We start from the raw sequence: 18,774 nt of genomic DNA on the forward strand, positions 1-18,774 counted from the left end.
CTGTTTAGAAACCAAAAAATCTGTTACATTCGTATTTTCAGAAAAGGACACACAGATTTAAAAATTGACTTTAATCAACCTTCTACAAATCCTTCCAACCATTTAAGGAAAAAAAAAAAACAAAATCAAAAAACAAAGCGAAACTAAAATGCATGACTGCTTTCTGTGGCCATAGTCTACAGTGGTGCATTATCGCTTTAAGTAGTGGCAGCAGCCATCTGTCCAGCACTGCTGCTAATGGACTGTAATTCTAGTTTCTCTTACAATTTGTTCATCTCGCACACAGAGGAAGTAGTAAGTGGTGTGTACGAGAGTGCCCCTTCTATCAAATGAGAACAACTCATGTTAACAGAGGGACAATAACTGCCATAGGCTGCTAAGCATTTCCATGTGTTTGTGGTAGTGGAGCCAGCAGAAGGTACTCTGTATGGACATTACTCCTCCATCCAGTTGCAACAGCCAGTCTAAGCTGGCGGTATTGATTATGTTATTTGTGATCTGTCTATGCTGATGTTTGGTCTTTGTAAGGAAGATGCTGTATTGGAGATGCCCTGATAGCTCTTGTGGGCACTCCACAGTTGCAGGAGGGAAGAGGAGGGTAGCAGTTTCTGGTTTAGCGTAGGAAGGTGAGGTGACCATGTAGGCGAGCTGTATGAGAGGTGACTGAAAGGGTGGAGTGTGCTGGAGGAGGCTGCAGGTTGTCCCTGATAGCCTGGGAAGTTTTGTGTGTCCTTTTCCCCTTTCTGTTCCCTGTGGACCTGCTCTGGATGTGAACCCTTTTCTTCCCACTGACCATTTAATTTTTGTTGTGAAACACAATTAAATCTTGGGGGAAACCATGTCGGTGTGACGTTACTCCTCTTGCGAAATGTGGAGTTCCTATCACTGTGATCCCGAGGGACATTTTCAGTATATTCATCTTCCTTCTGACATGGTGTGTGTTTGGCTGTGGTACCAGGCACCAGTCTGTGGAGGGAATAAGCCAAGCAAGGGAATCTGACATCAGTATTTTTGTTGTTATTGAGGGTGGGGAGCCACCTCATGGTTTTCCACCAGGGAATTCTGTGAGTTTCACAATGTTTATTTTTAAAGCAGGATGTACTCGGGGTTAGGTAAAGACAATGTTTTGCCACACTCTAAATTTGATGGAGTGCCTCCTGCGCTCTCTTGTAACGTTTGCTCAGTTGTGATTGAAATCCTGTATGCAGCATGTAGTAGTCTCTGCCCTGTGTTCAGATACACCCGGATCAGCATGTCACTACTGCTGGATCCAGCCTGCACTCGGTATGTTCTTGCTCTGCTTGAATACTCAAAGCCTGAAAAATGTATTTTAAGTCGTTACAGTTCTGCTGCATTTTTCTTCAGACTAAAGATGTGATGGTGCCTAGAAAGCAGGAAGGTCAGGGAGGCTTCACTGGATCAACCAGCTGGGCTTTGTGTGGCTGACTTATTCTTGCTGTTATTTATTTACCTAAAATTTCAGACCTCAATTTTACATTTATTCTCTGGCTCTGTCAGCTGGTTGAGCAGTGTTATATGCAAGTGTCTCATTCTAGCGGTTCTTAAATTGCTGGAAGATAGCAGATGTTACCTGGGGAGATTTGGAAAGTTATGCCGAAGATCAGATTTGTGAAGGCAAGCTGCTGAATATGTCTGTCTTCCCATCAGCCCTGCTCATGTGGGATAGTAGGTCAGTGTGACCGGCAGGTTTCTGCCATCTTAGTCCCAAGCAGCTGGGAATCTGCCCCATGTTTCGTAAGATCAGCAGCTGGTCCTTCACAGATGAACTGAAAAAAATCCTTACCTGCCCCAGACTCACATTTTGTGATCTGTTACTTATATTTCCTGCAGACTTGATGGCACCTATAGCCATCGAATCCTATCCTCAAATAGTATATTCTAAATGCCTTGGCACTTTTGGAAGTAGAAGGTAATTTTCAGCCACTTCATCAGTGAAATACCTGTACTGATAAATTCTGTGAGCATGTGTCACCTCTAAAACTTAGACCGTCTCATCTCCTTCTGTGTTTTCTGTGCCAGTAAAGAAGTCTAGCTCTTTTGGGATGATATTTATATATCCTGCTTTTCCATTTTGTGTGTGCACTGTTCTGTCGATGGATTAGTTTATGTAAGCCATTGATGTAATTGGTCTTCTCATCATTAAAGAAAGACATGCCTTGGAGGGCTCCGTTACCTAAGTTTGTTAGCTGTGCACTGTAAATTAGAGATCCCTTATGTGTCTCCTTCTAGAAGCAGAGGAAAAAATATGTTTTGAGCTAAGGGTTTTGAATGATTTCTCTAGAAGAGATGAAATACTTTCTTATTTTTTTTTTCTCCTTTTCTCTCTTTTTTCCAAACCTCAGAGTTTCCATCTGTCCATCTGAGCTATTCGAATGGTAGCAATGGAAAGCTACCTAGTGGTTCACTCTCTTCCCCAGTAATTGCAAATGGTACAATGAGCTTATAGTTGCCTCTCCTTGCTTTTTCTCCCTCATCTTTCCCACTCCCCATCTTTTCTGGCCTCTGTTTAGGGCTCTTTCAAGACATTGTAAGCTGCAGATACACTAATGTTAAAAATAGTAACCAGCATTTGAGCCTGGGTGACATAAGACCATGCTGAGATACTGTGTACCTGCTTTGGCTGGTAATTGGCCTGTTAGGACTGCTGATGGCAGCGCAAGTCTTGCAACCTTTGGGAAATGTTCAACCACTCCAGTCTTTATTGCATACAGTGGTCTAAGTACGTGGGAGTTTATTATTATGAAATAACAAACATCCGTGCTAGGGGCTGCTGCCAAAACAAATCTGATGTGGATGTTGGTTACTGCCTTCCGGGTGTGTTTTGTTACAACTTCTAGTATAATAGTATGAATTTATGAGCTCTCTTCTGTTTCTGGAAAGACAAGATTATTATTCTGGAAAGAATTATGTAGAGAGTCTCACTCTTCTGTAGCAGGTGTGAGAATGGCCCTATACTGATCCATTGTAGCTTCTGTAAGAAAATCTCTTTTTCTTAATTGCAGTAAACTTACAGTCTGCCATTACATGGAAGATAAATTCACTGCAAGGATGTGGAAGAAAGGGCCATCTTTTTTACCTGCATCTGCTACTGATTGTTTTTCACCTAGTAAATTTGATGGTTGGTTCTTACAGGAAAATTTTATTGCTGTGAAGTGGAATTGAAATTCTTTCTGTCTCTGCTGCTATCTAGACTTGTTCCTTTAAGGAATTATTTGTGCTTATCCCTTTGTTTGTCCAGGGCACTATCCCCGACCTTTTTTCTTTTATCTTTTGATCCTTAAATTTTTTCCAAATGGAGTTGCACACCTCCCAGTAGCACATGTGAATAATAGGCTTGCTTTGCCTAATTATCTTTAGTAGATCCCTCAGAAATACTACATGGGTCCTCAAGAGTTGTCTGAGCACCTCTGAAAATTACCTTTTATTAAAGGCATTTTATTGTATTTAAAATAAACAATAATTTGTTTTAAAAGTCCCTGTGAGCATGCTGCCTGAGATGCACAAGGTCAGCCTGAGTCTTTCTTCCAGACCCTGTCCCTGCTCTGATGTCGGGGCGGTCTATGCGCCGACATGCGTTCTCTTTGCATACACACACATATCCGTGTGCAAGGTGTGCTTTCAGAACCGGACTGCCAACCCCCTGGAAACCTCTGTGGACAAACATCTGCTGCTTTGGGGGCAGCTTGGTGAGACAACGATCTGCCCCCAGATCCAGGGCATCTCCTGGTTTGCTGAACGTTGATCATCCTGAATAATTAGAGAGCAAAATCCACTAAGGCAGCGTACTTAAATCTGGCAGCATGTGTTTCAGGGTGTTTGTCCATTGCTTCTATATTTGATGTCAGCGAAGAAGACTGCTGCCAGGTGCAGATGAGCACATACAGTCTCCGTAAACCTAGAAACCAGCTGTAAACGCTAGACTGGCTGAGTCACTGCTTAAACCCCTCCAAATACTCACCTGCATCCGGAAGGCTTGTCTCAATGTTTTTTCTCTCTTAATAAGATATTTTCCCTTGGAGAAAAAACTTGGACATGTTCTATGATCCACTCCTCCAGAAGGCAGCAGCTTCATAATTTTACCTACAATTTCACGACTAACAAGCAGACGGCAGTGAGAGTGCAAGAAGGCTGGGTCTGACTGGCGTTTGTGTGAGCCTGTTGTGGTGGCCTAGACTCATTACAGAGGGTGGGTTAGTCTAGGCAGAACAACATCATAGAATCAAAGAATGGTAAGGTTGGAAGGGACCTCTGGAGATCATCTAGTCCAACGCTCAGCAGAGTCTCGTATGGGAATTGAACCCACGACCTTGGCATTAGCAGCACCACGCTCTAACACCTATCACCAGTTCCCAGGCACCCTGGGACAACCTCTCAAATAACACGGGTGAGCCAAAGGGCTTGGTGTAAGATGTGTTAAAATCTTCACCTGTGCCCCTGAGAGCGTCCCCTCCATACTGCAGTGAGGTGAGGAGAGCTCACCAAGACCAATTGAAAATAGGGAGAAATCCAGTAGGTTTTGAATGTCTGAGTGCCCTGTGGAGACAGTAGGCTTTGATAGCTTATGGCTTACAGGAAGAGGGTCAAAAATCATGTTCTTGCCCTTGTTTAGCAAAGTCCCAATGTTGAGCCTAGACGGGAGCCACCAGAGAACAGAGAGAGAATGGCAGATGATTGTTTTGATCCAGGTCAGGGTTGGCCTTAACAGCATTTAAGGAAATTGCATGCTTTGTGGGTTTTTTTTTCCTTTATTTTTCTTTCCTCCCTTCTTTTTTTTCCTTCCATAGCTTCTAAGACTGGAGGTGGGCTTCTGTATCTTTGAGACCAACCAGCCATCTGTACGCTGGTAACAGAAGCAGCTAGCTAATGGAGTTAAGCTCCTGGTTAAGCCCTGAACCTTTTATCTCTGAGAACAGCTTCTGCTACGTGTTTGGAAAAGGGCACTTTGAGTATAGTGATCCTGTCCTAGGGAGGATATGGGTATCACCTGACATTAGGGTACAGAACTAGTGCACGTCACTGCTGCTTGCTTCTCTGTGTATTTTGTGGCTTAGAAAGGTTAGACACAGAGTTAGATGTCTGTCAGAGCAAGCTTTGTAGGTCTACTCTGATTTCCTAGGCCTGTTTATAGACTACAGGCTACCAGGAAAATAAACAGGCTCCGAGTCAGGAGTCAGCTCAGTTCAGCTTTTAAAAGAAGAGGAATGGATGCATGAACAGGACCAAAAAGCCTAGCACAAGAGCAAGATGTCTAATCCAAAGCAGGGACTAAGGGACATCTGGTCTCTGTACTCCGCAAGCATTTTGTCGGTTATGCAGCAGGGAGGAAATGATTTGTGCTCCAAAAAGCTTTAGCAAGACTTACCCACCCTCCTCTTTCCCTCCTCCACCCAAATAAAAATCTTCAGATATGCTTTTGAAAAGGCAGATTTTAACCTCTGTACAATTTTATAGCTTTTCACTAAACAGCTGAAAGAATACCAGGGTGTTGCAGACTCTTGACAGAGACTGCATTTACTGTCAGTTATGCAGACAATCATTACAGATTAATATATAGCTCACAAAGTCTCATAGATCTGCCAAAATGAGGTCACTACAGAGGCTCTGGATTTTGTAAGTTGTTGATAAATATCTGTACATGGCTTACAGCAAGAAGGGGTTTCTGTCATTCGACTGTCAGTTCTGGTTTGGCTATGGGTTTTTAGTTTGAAGGGAGAGGGGAAAGGAAGGTCAGGGAAGATAATTCCTTTTTAAAAAAAATTGCTGTTCTGATTATTTGAGAAAATGAATGTGTGGATCTGAGAATCTAGGAAAACATACTCAGCATCGGGGTAAATTTTTGTATTTGTGTTCCTTTTTTGACAAACAGTAAGGAAAAAAATGTGGAAATAAGGTTTATCGCTTTTGAATAGGATCTGGCTTCAGGAACTTGTGGTGGTTCTTTCTCTTAGAAATGTTCTTGAAAATAGAACATGTCTATCTTTTGAAATGCAATACTTCTTTCCCCTCCTTCACAGAAATGCTGGTTGCAGAGAAGATCTCTGGAAGTCATCTGATCCAACCTCTTGCTCAAAGCAGAGCCCTTATGATCACTTTACCAGGTCTTAACCTCCAGGCATGGAAATTTATAACCTCTCTGCTCTACTACCCTCCTAGTAGAACAGATTTTCTTAATGTGCAACCTGAGCCTCCAAGCTGCAGTCTGTGGTTGTTGCCCTGTGTTGAACCATCCAGCACTGCTGAGAAGTGTTTAACTCTCTCCTCTTTGCAGCTCCCCTTTAAATTTTGGCTTGGAGCTAGTAGATCACCTTTAGCTGCCTCCTTATTAGACTAAACAAGCCCATATCCCTTAGCTTTCCTCGTAGGTCATGGTTCTCGGCCCCTGACCATTTTTGTAGATCTCCCCTGGACCTGCTACAGTGTCTTGATATCCCTGTTGAACTGGGAGGGGGGCAAAATTGGATGCAATATTTGATGGGTGGCCTCACTAGCACTGAGTAGTGGGGAATGATACATTTTCGTGGTCTGCTGGCCATAGTCCTCTTTGTGTACCCGAGGATGTCGTTTGCCTTATTCATGTCAATTCTGTCATCCCAGCAGCCACTGTAATGCGTAGGTCCTTTTCAGCAAGGCTGAACTTCCTGCCTGCACTGATCATGGGTTATTCTACCTCAGGTGCAGGACGCTGCACTTCTCCTTCTTGAACCTCAGGAGGTTTCTGTTGGGCCAGTCAAGTTTCACAAGGTCTCTCTGGATTGATGCTCTGCCATTTGCCTTTTCAACCACCTCCTCTAACTTAGATCATCTGCAGGTGTGCTGAGGGTGCAGCTGGGTCAGTATTGAGATGGTTGTTAAGATATTGAATTTTTTGGGCCCCTGTGTTGACGTGCGAGTTGCTCTGCTTGTTATTACTGCCAGCTACATTGAAACAGATTGAGGAAAACTGGGGCTAAAATAGCAGTGCTTAGCGGTAGTTACTGTAAATGCTGCGATGAGTGCTTATTGCCTTTACCATGTAGGTGTCTACATGACTGAATCTAGTGCAGTGGTGAGCAGGACAAATTTGCTATGGCGGAGGAGTCGTGATCCTGCTGTCCTCATCTGTGCGAGAAGCCTGTGCATGGCGTTGCAGTGCAGTTGGCTATAGAGACCCCAAAGACAGTACTGCGGGTTATGGCAGCCCTGGTAGGGAGCTGATGCAGGAAAGTACCTGTTTTAAAACTTGTTCCCTGTTATACTGCACATACCAACTTGACAGTGTAGTGTTATTAAATGAATGGGAGATAGCCAGAATGAAAACATCTGAAGTGTATTTAATCCTGAAGAGTGTGACTGGGAGCCAGTTAATCATTATCCATTTGGTAGTAAGCAAGTCGGTCCTTGCTGGTAGCAATGAAACTATTGCTTTAGAGATTAGTGAGCAAGGAAGACATTGGTTTCATAGTAACAAACAAGAGTCTTTTAGAGCAAAGGCCTTGGGCCGGCATGTGACTTGCTGGTGCCTTGCTCTGTGTGGCAGCTGTGTTCTCTTTGTGCTCCAGCTTTCAGTGATTTTTATAAACAGAAGTCATTAATACCTTTTATTAGCAAAAGCACAGAAATACTGAACTAAAATGACTGTACTCATTGGCTGTATGAGGTGAGGTGAGATCACCTGCCTCATTCTAAATGAGAAGCCATTTTTTTAAATACTTGAAAATACTCAAGCTTTGCAGGCTACCGTATCAAATGGGAAATTTGCCAGCTGTGTTAGCAATGCCCTTCTCATGAATGTACCAGCACTTGTGATCTGGGCCTCCGGAGCAGAAGGTTGGCTGAGGGGAGAAGTTCTGTAGCAGCCTCGTCCCACAAAACGCACCTGCTGTGCCTGGGTTTGGCACCAGGACTGGGCTGTCAGCTGCACACACATGTGTTCAGAGATCAGAGGCTGGGCAGTGCCTGCCAGGAGGTTTTTTTAGATGTCAGCTAACCTTGGAGGAATGCAATAGCTAGTTTTGCTGTGGTTTGGTATGAGTGGTGCTGCACAGTCACGTATAACTTGGTAGGCAGAAGCAGAAGTTGGAGACTTTGTGAAGTGAGGGAGAGGAATATATGTCTTGGTTGATATTAATACAAAAAATTCAAGCTACACATTGAAGGACAAAAAAAAAAAAACAATCCAGTTGGGCAAGCACGACTGTAGGGGTGATTGGGGCGGTAAAAGCTATGTGGTTTAAGCAGAATATTGTACTTCATAATTAAAGAGAAGTGCGCAGGATTTTCTGCTTTGGAAATGGACAAGGGGATGTGTCTGTGCTGGCCCTAAAACATGTAAAATATGATGCTGCCAGTTCTGGGAGAATGACTGTAAAAAAAAGTGCCTATTTTGTTTTCTTCTATCTCCTTGCTGCATTCTAGCTGTTTGTGTTTTTATCACTGCTGTAGAGTTACTTGCTTCATATCATTAGCTACAGGCACCATCCAGCTGTTGGGCTCCGTTCCCTTCTGCACGAGGCTCTGCGTAGACTGCGCGGAGAACTGCGCGTGAGGATGCAGCTTTTTTCCTGCAAAAAGGATCTGTCAGTACTTAGCTAATTTCATCATTGTATCAGCAACTCGTAATTACCAACCCTGTCAGTATGCCTTTAGTTTTACAGCATTATTTATTTTAAAAAAATGCCCTATAGACAATGTCACAACAGTCCATCTGCTTCTGTGAGCGTTGCTCTGCATGTCACCTCCGAGTCTTTGGGAACTGGCAGGGGAGTTTGGGTTGGGCACACTGAAGCTGAGATCCTTCAGTGGGAGGTGAGACAGCGAGAGGAGAAGGTCTCCATGGAAAAGTGCAGAGCAGATAGTGGCAAAGAGGGGAGAGAAAATGCTCTTAGGCATGGGGAGAGCTGGGAAGGACGGCCTGCATGGGCAGAGTAGGGCGCTTAGGTGCGCTGCTTATTGAATGGAGGAGATTTAATGCTGTGAGAGAGGTGTTTGGAGCAGATCTTTTGTAGAGCGTCGGGGTGCAGAGGAGGAATGGACCCAGCGGCACACAGCATTAGTGCTCTGTACGAACGACGAGTAGCTGAGACTCCTGTGGCAGTGGGATTCTCCTTAGCTGAAACCTGTGTGCCCGCTTAATTGCATTTCCCAGAGGGTCCCATTTCCCCTTTTCTGCTGATAGGGGAAGGGTCTGCAGTGGTTAAGCCATTTGGTTCAGTTCCCCGGCATGAAGCACTGAAGATCAGGCACAAGAGCTGCGTGACTCGCTGTGGGTCCCCGTGGCAGCTGGGGGCGCAGATTCCCCGAGGTTCCAGGTGTCGAGGCTTCCTCCTCTTCAAGAAGGCATGCTCACTTTTATCCTGGATAAGCTCCATCAAGCACCCGCTACGTCGCTGGCAGGCAGAAAGCTGACATCCCGCTTGCCTCCGACCTCCCTGGGAGCTTTTTGTCGTGATACTGACACATTTTTTTCCCTCATGTTGCCCCTCTGCTGACTCAAACACCAGTTTATGCTTGAAAGCAAAACAACCTGGTTTTGTTTGAATTCTGATTTGAATTCTGGTCTTCTGAGAGAGAAATAGCTGCTGCCTGTAACGATGAAATTCATCTGTAACGTCAGGAGGTTGCGTGGGGACGTGAGCTCCTGTTGTTACCCTCCGGCGTGAAAAGCAAATGCAGGGCACGAGCGCTGCCCCTTCCATCAAACGGGGCGGTCTGCAGGCTGGAGCCTGCGAGCACGAGGAGCCGCTGTTGATGACGTTGCAGAACAACTTCTGCCTGCTGGAGGGAGTTTTAAATGAACACTAATTATTGAGTAACTGCACTAAAAAGTGCTCGAGTATTCCTTTTCACATTGACAGAACCATTTTTTTTCTTTTCCTAGCTTTTGGTGAATTGTTTGATATAAAAGGCTGTTGTCTGATTTCAGGTAACTGTTGAAGCTAAATTGTTGTCTGAACTAACTCCTTTGCCTAAACCAAAAGGCATTTTGCATTCCAGAACTGTGTTTTCAAACTGCTATTACATAGTAGCATTCAACAAATACAGCTGGGAGAGTACCTAGGTAGTTTTTGTTTTGAATTTTCCGCTTTCCTATACAGTTATGGAGCATGAAAGTGAGTCTCGCTACTATTGTGGATCTGCCTGTTTGCAGCTTTGGCTGACAACGTCCTCGAAGTCCAGGTGCTGGCAATACCAAACAACTATAAATCTGGCTGAACTGTGAATTTAGTCTGTGGGTTTCTTATCGCAGAGACATTTTCTTGCAGCACAGCCAGTTGAGCTTTAGGGGCATCATCAAAACAGCTACTGGTTCTGCAAGCTCCCAGTAAATGTTGTTTTTCTTGGGAATTTAGTAACTCAGCCTCTACTGCTCTGCAGGCTTTAGCTGGCTTAGGTGTGTTGATCCCTGACCCAGGTGTCTGTGCCAGAAACTTTGCAGAGCAGATGCAGTTACGGTGAGAAAACAGTGCTTCTGCTAGCAGGGCTCACGGTGCCCCAGGGGTCTGCTTCTGCTGGAGGTGTTGAAAGCTGAGAGATGCCGGGGTGGCTCTGCGTGTGCCAGGAGCGTGTGTCGCCAGTCCACCCTCCTGCTGTAGGGAGCTGCTGGTGGGGACCGGTCCCCTCTGACAGCAGGAGGGCTGGGGAGCTGGTACCCGACCAGGTCTGGCCTTGGAAAGCCTTCTTGCCCTCAGGTAGTGGGTGAGCTGGCAACCTGGCGGTCCCTCCTCCAGGGTCTGTCCTGAAAGTCGGTCCTGTCTAGTCCCTGTTTCTTCCTCTCCGCATCCTCGACACCCTTCTGTAATACGTGGTGCAAGTCATTACTGGATTTATTTATTTATTTATTTTGCTTTTGTATCCCATCTCAACCTATTTGTAGGGAAAAAATTTGCCTTTTATTTGCATTTGACCTCTTTACAAGCAGCTCAAACTTACAGGAGAAAGAAGGTTGTGAATTTTCAGTAAACAGTGGAGAGTATTTCGGGGACCAAGATTTATGCTGCTCTATCGTTTGTCAAAAGCTTAACTCAGCCAGGTTTGAAGATTCTTGGAAAGCCTGGCTGTGCTTGCTGGTACCATGAGTCATGGTAATTAGTGGTTAAATTAAAGTATTTATTAGTCAGGTGTGTCTGAATGTATAAAAATGCATCAATTCACTTGAAACGGGCAGCTGATAAATGGAGTAGCAGGGAGATTTTATTCTACTCAGACTTACTAGCAGACTGTATTAACAATAAATTTATTTGCATCAGGATGATGGTATTAAACACTGCTTATTCCACCAACGTTGGTCCCATGCACGCTACTGCTTCGATAAGTGCAGTCCTGCCTCGGAATTAGCACTTTAATGATCTGGCTCGTACAGGATATTTTAGCCAGGGCAGCGATGTGGGAGCTGACTGAAAGCTGAGGAGGGCATGGGTCAATGAACTTTTCTCCTGTGCAAAGCACCGCTGGTCACTTCAGAAGGAAGTGCATCAAGGAGCTTGGTTGCGAGGAAATTACTACTCTTGTTCTGATTTTGATTTTTTTTTTCCTAGCTAAGAGATGAAGGCCCTCTGACATATTTTCCACAACTGCTTTGGCATGAAAAATCTCTTTGTGTGATAAGAGAAGGGAAATAAGAAGTTGCTGCTGTTATTTGTGGACATTTTAAAGGAAACTTGGCATGCTTTATTTCCTTTTCAGGCTTTGTTTTTAAATTAGGTGATTCCTTACAGAACACACCCCCCCACACACACCCCTAAGAGGGAGAAAAGGGTTTTTTCGTTACCTTTACAAGTGACTGGGGTATATGAAGTGTGAAGGTATTTGCAGCTGGCACTGAGGACATGTTGCCAGCAGCTGTGTGCAAAATGCACTGTTATTTGGCTTATTGCACATTCCAGAGCAGGGATTTTTGAGTACTTCCCGAGTGACCGCTATTTCTTCACATTCAAACCTCTTTCTCGGATAAAAGACTTCATCCTCCTTCATTTTGTGCTGTGTATGCCATAGTCTTTCCCCCTGTTTCGGCCTCAGGCTCCTCCACCATATGTCATGGCACTTGAACATGTATTCACTGTTTTGCTCTGTCAGTCATGTCTGGTCAAAGCTGACATTTCCAGTAGGTATAAACTGGATCATCTCATTAAAAAAGAAAAATCATTGAAGTAAAGCTGAAAACTGTCTTCACCTGTGCTGGACCTTCAATTAATTGAATGTGAAGCCTGCATTTGAAGGTTTTTCATTCAGTGAAGAATAGCTCGAAACCCACTTTTCTGCTTTTAAATGGAAATCTATGATATATATAAAAAGTTGGTGTAGAAAAGATCAGGACAAGATTTTGTCTTTCAGGTAAACAATGTATTTTTATGCATTACCCTAAAAAGGGCGCTGGAGTCACAGTAGTCAGCTGATTTAGTTTAAAGGTGCCAAATGACTACAAAGGCTTCAATTAAGAATTTCTGATAAAGGAAAACAACCTGAAACCTGGAGGTTTGAAAGCCTGGATTTTAAGATCTCTGCTAATTCAGTGGTGACTATAAAAGAGAAGACATCTTGAATCTGACTTAAAAAAGCAGACAAACAGTTTTGTACCCATGACTTGTCCTAAAGGACCGTTCAAAACGGGTGGTGGTCTTATTTTGTCAAAACGAAGCAGCAGCTTGCAAAGGCCGTGGCAGGGCCTGTGCCGGTGCAGCGTCGCGGCCGCGTGCTGCGCTTGTGCTGCCCCAGGCCCAGTGAGCTGCAGGAACGTCGGAAGCACGGGGAGCCGCCGCCTCGCAAAACTGGGCTTATGCTTCGTAGTAGCGTAATACTCCCCAAACAGGTCTTCGGGGTGGTTAATGGTGCACCAGCTACGAATCCTCCCTGACTTTAAGTGGATGGAGTGCCGTTCTCAAGCGTGTTCTTGACGTGCCGCAAGTGTGCTATACACATCACCGTTAAGCAAAAGGTTGGGAAACAGTAATGCCGAGTGGGTGCTTCTGAAGGCCCTGAATTAGTGTGATAGATCTTGTAAATGTGACTGAGGGTTCCTCTGTCTTTAATCCTGACTTTTCTTTTTTTAGGCACAGCTGGAAGCTCAGCGAGCGACTCAGGATTTCCAGAGAGCTACTGAAGTGCTGCGTGCGGCGAAGGAGACCATTTCACTTGCTGAGCAGAGGCTACTGGAGGATGACAAACGTCAGTTTGACTCTGCCTGGCAGGAGATGCTCAACCATGCTACTCAGAGGGTAATATAAGTACAGATTTGAGGCTAACTTCTGAAGGACCAAATTTTTGCACGTGTTCCCAGACACATGACCTGTAGGTAATGAAGCTATGAACAATAACGAAGCTTAGAATTAAACAATTTGGCCTTAGACTACTGGGACAATTATGGTTTTGTATCTGACTGTGCTTAGTAGTGTGTGGAGTTTTTCTCTTAAGGAAAAAAACAACTATCTACAAAATAAGAATAACGATGCAATAAGGCATATCTGCATTTGGAGTTATTCCAGAATAATTGCATAGGGATAGCTGTTTCTGCATAAATGCATTATGGAAATGCTTATTGTGGAATAAGAGGGGTATATTTCAATTTTAGTATAACCTGTTCTCATCATGGAGTAAGTTAAATGAGGCACTTTCATCCTGCAGTGTGTGTTCACATGTAGAATTATGCAGCAATGTAATTTTAAGCCTTTTGAGCTTTCACACTGCTGTATGCTGAATTAACTTTCAAGTTTAGACAGGGTCTTACTTCCTTTGTAAAGTCTTCCAAAATCTAAAGAAAAGGCACACCATGTAATAATGAAAGGCAGTACTCATTTAGCAGCTGTCAGGAAGAATTTTTCTGTCATTTACCTTGTCTCTTCTTTTTCTTGCATTCTAAAAGAGTGAAGAAAGGTTGTTACTATTTTTTTTAACATGAAAGAACCAAAAATTGAAGTTAAAAACCTTTGTTCTTGTCAGCGTTCCCTTGGTACGCCAGTAAAGCTGAACTTGCTATTGCAAATACAGTGAGCATGCAGTACAGCGCTCTTACCATCTTGTGGTCCTCAATGTGGTAGCTCTGTTCTGTGGGAGAAGCTTCTCGGTTATAAGACAGGCTCTATTTCAGAATGAATTAGAAAAAAAAACAGTTGCCAGTTGATGAAACAGGGAATAAAAAGAATGTTGGCTATGTAGGGAGAGGTGGGAAAGCTGGTGTGTGCAATATATATGTTATGCATATTATATATTGTACATATTCTGCATATAAAATTACTTAATAACCTCCCTCCCTCACCCCCAAAAAGGAAAAAAAACTCATACACAGTATTGCTTATGTTGTTGTCCTTGTTGCCATCAGGTGTTTGCAGATCTGATAGTGTCTGTTGTGTGTTTCCAGGGCCCCACCTTGGCCCTGTTGTGCCTGGATACCATCAACTGTCATTTTTTTCCTAGCTGTTACCTCTCTCTGATATGAGCAACATCAAGAAATGCATAAAGAGTTTTTGATTTTGAGTGGATAGGAGAGAAGACTGGAAGCACTGCTGAGAGCTCCTGACCGCTGAACTGCAGAGGTCTGATGGGAAGTGATAGCAACAACATACCAGCAGCCTCTCTCTAGCTCAGCTAATGAAGTATGCCGTTGTTTTGCTTGACTTTTCTCCCTCCAGGCCTGAGGAAACAAATAAGTGTTCAGCCTGAACTATGTATCTAGTGATGGAGGTTGTGAAACAGTGTCGGTGGGACAGCCTGAGAGAAAGCGGCGCTTTGGCAGTGGCTGCTACCTTTTTGCAGGAAAACCCCCAAGCCTCTATCTGCTGGGCCTGCAGCCTGGTGTATCGTACAGCCTTTGGGCCAGAGTAGAGGCAGTGCGTGGCTTGTGGGCAAATAAACATGGGAGAGGAAAAAGAGGATCTGAAAATGTTTGGAAGCTTGGTAGAAAGGAGCAACATGTATTTTGGTGTTCTTGGTATTTCTTTGATGGACAGCAATAATGACAACAAATTGTAGGCCAATTAATAGTTAATCATCGAGGATACTAAAGGTTTCCTGCTAGGGTGGGTCAGGGAAGAAATACCAGCAGCTTAGAGATTTCAAACAGATTCCTCTTTCCCTTGGATATCTCTAGGGGATCCCAGTGGCTTTCTGCCATGCCTAACCCTTCCCTAGCAGCCTGTGGTGGGTATATACCTGAGATGTGCAGAGCTGCTCATTGAGGATACGCGATGACGACCGCTCTGCGAAACTGCCTGCATTATTTGGTGGAGTTGTGCTGGTGATGTCCGTACGTATCCTCTCTGAATGCAGAGTATTTGTTTGTCAGAGAAGCGATTCAAACTCTCGTTTGAATCTCAGCTACAGCTGAACAGTAAATAGGAACCTTTCAGATGTCAGCTCGCCTGGGCACAGGATGGGGTGCTGAATTGCATAGACCAGCTGAGAGTTTTTTCAATGGAAAAAGTGTTACTCTCATCTCCCTTCCTGATGCTTAAAATAGTCTCTGGATAAACCCGGTTCCCAGAAAATGCATGTTTACACCTCTCTAGGATACAGTGGGTTTTGAAGACGTGCACTGAAGTTTGTTTCCTGGTTTCCACTGTCTATACTGGGAATCTCAAGGCTAAGGCCAGAGCTAACCAAGGATAAAAAAAATACAAGTACCATTAGACTCTTGGAAATCCTGAGTGAACACCTAGTATCAGTTTGCTTGAAGTGCCGGCTGGGATTTTGTGACTTTTCAGGAGCAGAGAGAGTATTTTCTTGGTTTCAGTGTATGCAGTTAGTGATGATGTGCTTAGTGTTCAGCGAGGTAAAGAAAACAACTGGGGGCTGAAGAAGCGGGAAACATCATTTTTCCCTACTAAGGTATGCATGAAAGCAGATGAGAGGACAAGCTCTACTAGATAAAAATTCTTGCCAGTTGTCACAATGTTTCTGTTAACTCAGATCATTAACTATTATTTACATCAGAAATTCCTAACTATCACTAATGTGTCTTAAGGTAGGCATCTAAAAAAACCCAGATATTTCTCCACTTTCGCATACAAAATCACTATTGCAGAAAGTTTCTACATATCAGTTGCGCAAATCTTTTTTTGGCTTTGCTAGCTTTTTAGTGTTTATTTGTAAATGACAGAGGTAGTGGACAGAGAATAATCTTGCATTATGCTTTGCATGGCATTGAATCGAATGCAGAAAAGCATCTCTGCGCCAAATGTCAGAATTGGGTTACTTATTCATTTGTTTCTATTTTGGTAGAAATGTCAACACAAGCAAGTGTTCTTATTTGCTATTCTTAGGGAGAGGTAAAAGGCCCTATTAAATTTGTCTGAAACTTGGAACAATTCTGAGCCCTAAAGGAGCTTGGCAGTTGACAAGCAATGCAAGCAAAGTGCATAAGGGAAAAGGGGAGGCAAGACAACAAATGAGACATCTCTCTCTTACGCAGGCGTGTATGGGAATATTGCCAAGTTACTTCTGCTTTTGCCCTAACAGATGTGGACAAAGACTGGACTTCTAGCATACTGAACAAGAAACACTGTTTGCTGACCCTCGTGGGAAGAAACAGAGATAAGGATTGCGTGTTGGCACTGCTTTTTGATTTCTTCATAGATGGAAAAGCTGCTAATACCATTATTTTTAATGTGACAATCTGTAACAAGAGACTGTAAACAAGGCTTTTATAGCCACTGAAATGGCAAATTGTCCAATTAAACTTATTAAAAAATAGGAGAGTTTCTGCAATTTTGCCTATCCTGAATAGTTTGGAAGCATGACATGTGGAAGACGCTTTTATTCACAAAGCAGGCAAGACCAGCACAAGCAGGTGTAGGGAGTGCAGTCGGTCACTTGAGAGCTTTTTCACCTTGTATTTTGAGCTTTGTTTCCAATGAAAGCAAAGGAAGCTGGGCGCCTAAGTAGGAGCTGGATGTCTACCTGCCTGTGGAGATGCAACTAATTCCTGTAAGTGTCTACATTTGAGCTTCGTGTTGACCACAGAAGAGCACAGGACTGTGGTGCGGTCCTGTGAGCAGGCAACTTCTTTACCCACCTCTGCTGTTAACGTCATCTGTACTTTTGGGTAAATTCCTGCCCGTCCTCCTAGATGTCTGAGATGGTATAATGACACTTAAGCTGAGGCTGAGCTGTTTAAATTTTGTTGTCTCAAGTGTTGCTATGTACATCTGAGTTGGATGCCTAAACTTGCATTTTAGTCAAAGGAGATCTGGTCAATAAGCATATGGCGTCTCGAGAACAGTTCACGTGACCAGGTTTGGATGCTCTTTGCAAGAGGAACCTCTGTCGAGTATGATGGAAAAGTAGACGTACAACTTGCATGCAGACAGGGTATCTGATCTACCTTTACCTTCCCTTAAGCTGCTTGGAGAAGAAAAGTGCTGTTCATTGATAGACATTGACTCAGCAGTGTGTTAGGAAATTGCAGTTTGTCTTTAAAATTTAGGAGAAGTTTTTTGGGAAGTGCAAGAATGATGTATTTGCTAGTAGCTGAGTTTAAATTATGATATTGTAGTTTGTGGCACAGGGAGCAGGGCTATAAAAGGGCCAAAAACCAGAGTTCTGGCAGGATGAAGGGCAGGGATCTCGGCTGTAATACTCCTGTAGAAAATCATTCTTGTATAGAAATGTGTACAAAAAAGCACTGACAAATGTGTTACCTTGAGTTTGAGATGAGCTGGAGTAGAGGGGAAGAGCCTGCATGAATTTCAAGGGAGACTGATGATAATTTTTAATTGCTGATGCAGTCTTTAAAAGGCTCTGCTTTTACTGTCTTCCCTGAGATATGTTCATAAATTCTGGCAGGGAGAAGAAATGTTTTGGCTCTTGATCATGAGGCATTTTTAAAAGGAAGGGGTGAGGGGAGAGCAAGGGAGGATGCATGCTGCCTCTTGGTTTAATTTGGCTGGTGAAGCTCCCTTTGATATTATGCTATGAAGTGCCATCTGTCAGTGTAAAACGCGTGGGTACTTTCGTGATGCAGAGAGAAGTGATACTTCCTGCACATGCAACACTTGGAGGAAAAGGAAGGGGAAAAAAGCTATGGAAAAAAAAACAAAAATATCTACAACCTTCCCTACCCTAATCTCTCCCTCTATTCACTCTGAAAATAAATCTCAGTGTGGTTTTTATGCTCCCCTCCCAATATATTTATCCCTTATATTATTGATTCTATCCTTGTATGCTGATGTTGCATTGTCTGTCTTACCTCCTTTATTTCTAATTCTTCCTCTACAAGAGCCATCAATTTAATATTTGGAAAATATTTGAAAAGGGAAACATCTACAGAGTAATTCTTTGGCTAGAGCAGTCTGCTTTGTTAAATCTCACAGATACATTTTTCTTTTGCATCTGTGTTATTACTGAAATTTTGCACAGAGTCCATTTTTGATCCCAAACTGTGCAGGTTTCTTGGAAGGCACAGACACAAAGCTACTTGGGCAGTGGTTTTGTTTCCTTAGCGTTGAACTGCGATGTTATGCTGAACTTGATAGGTGTGGAGGTGGGATCATAGGTTAGGTGACGGGTAGGGAGGGTTTGCAAGCCTATTTCCATCTGTGCTGACTGACAACTTCTCTATTTAAAGGCTGTTTCGGCCTTTGTGAGGGAGTGGGTGATCACTCTTCGTTCCTCCTTGTCCATGTGAAACACTACATGCGTCTCGGCAGTAAATTGGGAACGCCAAGGATGCCTGCAGAGATACATCCGTGGAGGGATCTTACAGATTTTGCAGAATTGCATCTTTGTCCTCAGCCCAGCGAATGCACCTTGAGCTGCTGTCTCCAGAGAAGGGTACAGGCAGTTCCT

General features: G+C 43.7%; 1 protein-coding gene across 1 annotated transcript in view; it reads left to right on the top strand.

Annotated features, from left to right (window-relative positions):
* The window catches only part of SH3BP5 (SH3 domain binding protein 5), a 50,986-nt gene that overhangs the window by 19,017 nt on the left and 13,195 nt on the right, over nucleotides 1–18,774 (top strand). Inside the window, exon 4 of the mRNA XM_062569407.1 lies at nucleotides 13,047–13,211. Within this exon, the coding sequence (XP_062425391.1) occupies nucleotides 13,047–13,211 (165 nt within the window). The remainder of the gene's footprint in view (nucleotides 1–13,046; nucleotides 13,212–18,774) is intronic.

Source organism: Rhea pennata, chromosome 2 (genome assembly GCF_028389875.1).
Source record: "Rhea pennata isolate bPtePen1 chromosome 2, bPtePen1.pri, whole genome shotgun sequence".
Lineage (NCBI taxonomy): Eukaryota > Metazoa > Chordata > Aves > Rheiformes > Rheidae > Rhea > Rhea pennata.